The 7,252-nt window shown below is 32.2% G+C and overlaps 1 protein-coding gene across 2 annotated transcripts; it reads left to right on the top strand.

Moving 5' to 3' along the window:
- The first annotated feature begins 398 nt into the window (after positions 1-398).
- Positions 399-6,235, top strand: RHS16 (root hair specific 16). 2 transcript variants are annotated; one of them, XM_020365253.3, is made up of 12 exons: positions 399-735; positions 1,312-2,346; positions 2,541-2,679; positions 2,810-2,881; positions 3,367-3,438; positions 3,526-3,606; positions 3,792-3,937; positions 4,045-4,262; positions 4,407-4,539; positions 4,752-4,814; positions 5,226-5,448; positions 5,637-6,235. In XM_020365253.3, exons 1-12 carry the CDS (start codon positions 654-656, stop codon positions 6,070-6,072), a joined length of 2,700 nt encoding a protein of 899 aa, XP_020220842.1. In that variant the 5' UTR covers positions 399-653; the 3' UTR covers positions 6,073-6,235. The 2 variants fall into 2 exon arrangements, with proteins under 2 accessions (XP_020220842.1, XP_020220843.1); XM_020365254.3 differs by having other exon boundaries at positions 401-735; positions 4,039-4,262.
- The last annotated feature ends 1,017 nt before the right edge of the window (positions 6,236-7,252 follow it).

Here is a 7,252-nt window from a genome sequence, read left to right on the forward strand (position 1 = left end):
AAAAATTAAAATCTTAATCTATTTTGGTTCAAAAAAAATTATAACCCGTATAAAAATTGAATGACACCCGATCCGTTTCTCATTTTTGGCCCAGTAGGTCGGACCGGACCAATTTACCTGTTTTCATATCTTTAGTTCTAAGATCCAGGTCAAAATTAGGTGGCATGCATATATTGAACATATCCTGTTTATTTCCATTTTTTATTTTCATGTTAGCTCCCCAATTTAATCATTAATTTTATTGATAAACCAATTTTTGTCGAGTATTATTAAATTTCATATAGTACATATTGTACTATAAATTATTCTTTATTTCTCTTTTGACCGTAAAAATTATTGCAAAGAAAACGTTGCAGTACGATTATCCATATTTTTTTTTGTTTAATCACGTTTTGAAGTCTTTGCAAACTATTCAAATGGTGCTCCTTTTCTATTTGATGGAATCCACTCAGAAGTTTTCAGTGTCTGATTTGTCAAAACCATCAAACCCGTGTTCAAGTTGACAAGATGAAAATTGATCTACTATTTTGTTTTTGGACCATGTTTCTTCGGTACATACCCTTTGTACAGAAATAAAAGGTAAAAAAAAACCTCCCATGAAAGTGTCTCCAACATGCATAGCCAATTTGATTGAATCTTCATAGGATCCAGCGATGACAAGTTCGATTGGGTGTATACTGTTGCTGACACATTGTGTTGCCCTTGTAGCTTTAGTTTATGCACAACAACAAACAGGTTAGTTAGCATCTGCCACAAGCAGTGTAACAATGAGTTTTGATATTACTTTTTCTTCAACAATATTATTTGATGTCATGGAATATTTTCTCCAAGGTAGCCTTATCATATGCCTTAAAGGGGTACTTAATAGTCTTTGTTCTTCTTTTTCATCAATCACGGAATGTGTGAACAAACCACCCATATCTTATCTTTACTGGCCTTTCAATTCGGGATTAATTTAATGGAATCTCAACACATAAACAAACCACAAATAAGCTTTTGCAGGCTTTGTTGGAGATATTTACAGCGTATTAGTGATGTGACCAAAATAGAATTATATAAGTTATAAATCAAATTTATAAAGTTAAATTAGACTTAATTTTGCATTTTTAAGAAAGTATTAGAGATTATCCTAATAATTGTTGTTGATTTTATCGTAATATGATCAAAATGATGTATATTATTTGGTAGAGAGAGCTTAGTTATGCCAAATTTTACTCTCTTTTAAGAGTTTTGCAAATTTTAACCCATTTTGAATTGTATACAAGTCAATTTTTGTATTTCTTAATCATCTTGAATTGTCTTTCTATTTAGGCTTCATAAGCATTGATTGCGGTGGTCCTCAAAACTTTGAGTACACAGATGATACAACTAAAATAAAGTACGGGACTGATGGAGCCTACATACAAACTGGGGTTAATAAGAACATTTCCTCTAACTATGCATACCCTAATAATCCCATGCTGCCACAACCACTCTCAGATCTCAGAAGTTTTCCTGAGGGAGAAAGGAACTGTTACAAGTTAATAGCTGGAAGAAAAGGCAGTTTACATTTGATAAGAGCTTCCTTTTTATATGGAAACTATGATGGAGAAAACAAGCCACCTGAGTTTGATCTCTATGTTGATGTCAATTTCTGGTCAACGATCAAATTTAGAAATGCCTCAGATGAAGTTACAATGGAAACAATCAGTGTGGCACAATCAGGGGTGACAAATGTTTGTCTAGTGAACAAGGGAGAAGGAACTCCTTTTATCTCGGGATTGGAACTTAGACCACTTAATGCTTCTATTTATAACACTGAGTTTGGGGAATTTGGGTCACTAACACTTTTCAAAAGATGGGACTTTGGATCACTCAATGGAAGTGGTAGATATGAGGATGATATTTATGATAGAATTTGGTCACCCTATAATTCCTCATCTTTGGATTCTGTAAGCACTTCCACAGTAATAAATGTCAATGGTGATGGCTATAAAGCACCATTTGAAGTCATCAAAACTGCTGCTACAACACCAAAGAGTGACAATGATCCTTTAGAATTTTCTTGGACCCCAGATGATCCAAGTTGGAAATTTTATGTCTACTTGTACTTTGCCGAAGTGGAGCAGCTTAATAAAACTCAACTGAGGAAATTTAATATATCCTGGAATGGATCTCCATTGTTTGAATCCATAGTACCACATTACTTGTTTGCAACCACCCTATCTAATTCAAAATCCTTGGTGGCAAATGAACATCGTATTTCTATACATAAAACAAAGGATTCAACCCTTCCACCCATTCTTAATGCAGTTGAGATTTATGTAGTAAGACAATTAGATGCACTTCCAACATTTGAACAAGATGGTATGATACATTTTCCTTGCTAAAATTTCATGTGCAAAACCAATGCTCTATTCCCCTCTCCTGATACACTTGAATAAGAACAAAATCTGGTACAACCATACCAATCAAATGAAACAATCATATTACTTGCAATTGTTCTACATTTTGAATGACTATGCCTTTAATTAAATGGATTCAATTATATGTAAACACAGTTGATGCTATGATGGCAATAAGGGAAAACTATAGGATTCAAAGAAATTGGATGGGTGATCCATGTGAGCCAAAGAACTATTCTTGGGAAGGCTTAGAATGCAACTATACCACTTCGCTTCCTCCCCGAATTATATCTCTGTGAGTAGCCTCTTCGTATGCTTTTCCTCCTCCCATTGTGAAAGACCTTTTTGAATAACAAGGTATCACTTTTCACTCCAACTTTATATCGTGATATTCAAGTTTAGAAGAAAGCATTTTCTTTTTACAGGAATATGAGCTCAAGCAGTTTAAGTGGAACAATAACTTCTGCCATTTCCAATCTTTCCTCATTGGAATCTTTGTAAGTACACATGATTAAAATTTTTGAATTCTTTTGCTTTGAGAAATTGTATTTATTTCAAAAATCTATATGATAAAGAGACATGGGAAGAAAAGAAAAAAATAGAGAAATGTTGGAATACACTTCAAAAATTGGATACATGAATAAGAGAGATACAGAAGGGGAAAAAGAGAAAATGATATATGTGACAAATGATGTGGTAGAAAATGAATTGAGGAACAGGAATAAAAACGAAGAAGTGACTTGCAAGAAAATGTAAGCGTATAACGCTAATAATAACCCCAAAAAAAAAGGTAATAAAATGATAGATGTGATATAGAGAGATAGAGAAAAAAAAATAGCATTGTATAAGTGCTAAAAGAAATTGTTATATGAATAATATAACTGTTATCCTTTTCATCCTTTACGAAATTTCACAATGTTAAAAGAAAATTGTTTTCTTCATATATTGAATACTATAGAACTTGCATTTTATTTTTATTCAGGGACTTGCATAACAATAGCTTAACTGGAGCAATGCCTCAGTTTTTGGAGGAATTGAAATACCTTAAATATTTGTAAGTGTTTTGATGATTGTGGTATGTCCTAATATATGCATTGATAAATTAGTAATGGCTGATGAAAGAAAAATCAATTTTTTGTAGGGATTTAAGGAGCAATCTATTTTCAGGTTCTGTTTCTGCCACACTTTTAGAAAGATCAAGGACCGGATCACTCACATTGAGGTATGCCTTGCTATAATAGACATAGAGATGCTTATTTCAAGCCTAGCAAGTTTCATTTGTCTTGAAAGCAACATGAATTATGGTAAAGAAAAACAAGGTGGAAGTATGAACAATGAAGCATCTAATAAGATTTATAGAAGTGAAACATCATTATGACCTAACTGTCATGTTTTCATCATTTTCAGGGTGGATGATCAAAATCATGGTGACACCAAAGGGAACAATAAAACTAAGAAAATTGTTATTCCCATAGTGGCATCAGTATTATCGATTTTAGTTCTATTGATTGTTTTCATTCTCGTTCAGAAACTTAGAAGAAATGAAAGATCAGGTACTTCTTGTTGTGATTCTCAAAACCCGAAGAACAAACACAAAATAAATGGGAACCAAAATACTAACCATACTTTGATTTAATTTTCCTTTTGGACTAAGATGAAGAGATAAGTATGCTCAACAAAGGAGGAAAAACTGTAACATCAAAGAATTGGCAATACACTTATTCAGAGGTGTTGAACATTACCAACAACTTTGAAATGGCAATTGGTAAGGGAGGATTTGGAACCGTGTATTGTGGTCAGGTGAAAGATGGCAAACAAGTTGCAGTCAAGATGCTTTCTCCATCATCAACTCAGGGGCCAAAGGAATTTCAGACTGAGGTAATTAGTACCACATTCTACTATTGGATAATAATGTAGGGATTTTGATAACAGTTCTTGACAAAAATGTAGAATCCTTCATTCATTATTGCAATGATGATATGATAAAAAAATGGCACTCATACATGAGTACATGGCTTTCAGGCTGAGCTTTTGATGACAGTTCATCACAAAAATTTGGTATCCTTCATTGGTTACTGTGATGATGATAACAAGATGGCACTCATATATGAGTACATGGCCAACGGCAGCCTCAAAGATTTTCTCTCACTCTCAGGTACTCATATACTTCTCTAAATTAAGTTTGATGATTTTTATAATAATTACTTTAAAAGTCATTGTAAGAATATTTTTTATTAGTTAACAATGTAAGCCTAATTCACGATAATGCATGATAATTAAACTCTATTTGTTTATCGGGATACTTATGGCATCACAAGATATTTAAAGAGAAAAAGGGTATTTTAATGGGATATCTCTTGGTTGCAGATGGAAATTCACATTCCTTGAGTTGGGAAAGGAGAATACAAATAGCAATCGATGCTGCAGAGGGTGAGTATAACTTAATTTTTGAGTAGGCTTATAATGTTTTTCTATATCATCACCTACTTTCAAATGCTATTATTTAGACGTTCACTTATCTTCACGTTGATACCAAATGTTATCACGTTTCTAGATCATCAGACTTTAGTATTAATCAAAAAGAATAAATGTTTTGCTCATTGTCCTTACTTTTATTTTGGATAAAATCTCTCCAATTGAGTTCACACTACTAAATTATTTTATGGATTGTTTAAACCAATCTAGTGCATGTTTTACATTTTGCATATATGATTAAGTTACAATAACTAAAAACTTGTCACCCTCGTAAATTCATGATTGATTTTGCAAAACTACATTCTTTTGCAATTTGTGGTAATGTTTGAATTTTGATGAATGATGTGTTTGAATTTCAACTTGAAGGGTTGGATTATCTACACCATGGATGCAAGCCACCTATAATACACAGGGATGTAAAGTCAGCCAACATTCTTTTAAGTCAAGACTTAGAAGCTAAGATAGCAGATTTTGGCCTCTCTAGGGAGTTTAGGAAAGAAAACCAAAATCAAGATTCTTCAATGATTTATAATGATGTTTCAAATGAAAAATCTGCAGTGATGGGCACAACAGGGTACCTTGACCCAGAGTAAGTCCTTATCCATTGACACATCTTAATTTAAATGCTAAAAACAATTAGTGTCATGTTCAAGTCAAAATTAATTGCACAAGAAAATAAAAAATTGATCTAATAAAGCTTAAGGTATTGCAATTTTGTTTGGATTGCTTTGTCTTTGTCAATTGATATGATATTATATAAATTACGCTTCAATTCAGGTACTACAAATTGGGGACCCTAAATGAGAAAAGTGACATCTATAGCTTTGGAATTGTTCTACTGGAATTAATCACAGGTCGTCCTGCAATATTGAAAAGTTTAGGCAACCCATTAATGCACATACTTGAGTGGATAAGATCTGAACTTGAAGGAGGAGATTTAAGTAGGATTTTAGATCCAAGGCTCCAAGGAAAATTTGATACTAGTTCTGGGTGGAAAGCTTTAGGAATAGCAATGGCATGTTCTGCATCAACCTCCAATCAAAGACCTACAATGAATGTTGTGCTAGCAGAGTTAAAACAATGCTTGAAATTGGAATCGCCTAATGAAACTGAAATATTTGTGGCCCCAAAACAAGTCTACAACGAATTTTATAGTTCATCTGAAGCATTTTCCTGTGATAGTGAATCTATCACCTATCCTTTCCCAAGATAGTGTGACTATGTATATACATTGAACCATTGAAAAGTGTTCAATTAAAGCATTAAACTGTAATTTTTTATGAAACCATGGATGAAAAACATTGGTTACTACAAAGTACAAGTGGCACTCCTTTACCTTATTTGGTCGAAGAAAAAAACATATTTTGTCTTGTTCATCTTGTCTACACATAAATAACTCTGAAGTTAAAAACACATCTATTTATATATTTTAAAATTGAGATTATTTTTAAAAAAAAATAATTAAATAACTTTAATACGTATTTCTTTTCATGCAATTACAAGTTATTTTTGATTTTATGACATGTAACTTTCTATTTTTTGTAATTGTCATAATTAAGGCCTTTTGTGAATCATTTTAGAAGTGGTTGTCGTGGTAGAATGGTTTCCACTTCAACGTGTACATTGTGCATGCATGACAATGAAACATTATTGCACGCGATGAGAAATTGTCAAGTGATGAGTGCAGTTTGGGTTGCTTTATGTTAGGGGTACGTAAGACCTCCAAAGTTGTTGGCAAAGGAATTGGCATATTAATTTTGTTGTAGCAGTGGATTGTATTTGGTGCATGAAAAACCTTTGTTCATTTTTCAAGGTAACTAAGTTAATACGAACAACATTATGTAGGAGATTTAAGTTTGCTCGCATGCTATAACTCGAGTTTTCAATGAATTATGCGACGAGTTTGGACTTGTTTCAAATGATGTTATTAGAATTAGACAAGTGACTAATTTGGTCAAGATACTATGTCAATAAGGGTGTGTCTGGTTACTACAACATCTTTTTACCAGAATAATTTAATAATAAGAAACTTATAAAAATAAGAATAAATCTATTTTCTTCAACACTTTGTAAAATGGTTCAAAAAAATTTTACCTCTAACTTTATTAACGAAAAAAAAATAAAAAAAATGTATAAATTAAAGTCAAGTACAACCACCTATTTGAATAAGACTCTCAACAAAGAAATATAATAAAATAAAGGTTTCACAAATGCAAATAACTACTACGACTAATCTTACAAGTAGCTTTTAGCATAAATACAAACATACAAACATAGAAAATGAGAATATATTTCATTCATACACAACATATATAAGACATAAAGTAAACACACACAGTTATCACATCAATAATGTCTCACACATATAACCATCCTTTCATACATCAATAATA

Source organism: Cajanus cajan, chromosome 1 (genome assembly GCF_000230855.2).
Source record: "Cajanus cajan strain Asha chromosome 1, NIPB_CcT2T_4, whole genome shotgun sequence".
NCBI lineage: Eukaryota > Viridiplantae > Streptophyta > Magnoliopsida > Fabales > Fabaceae > Cajanus > Cajanus cajan.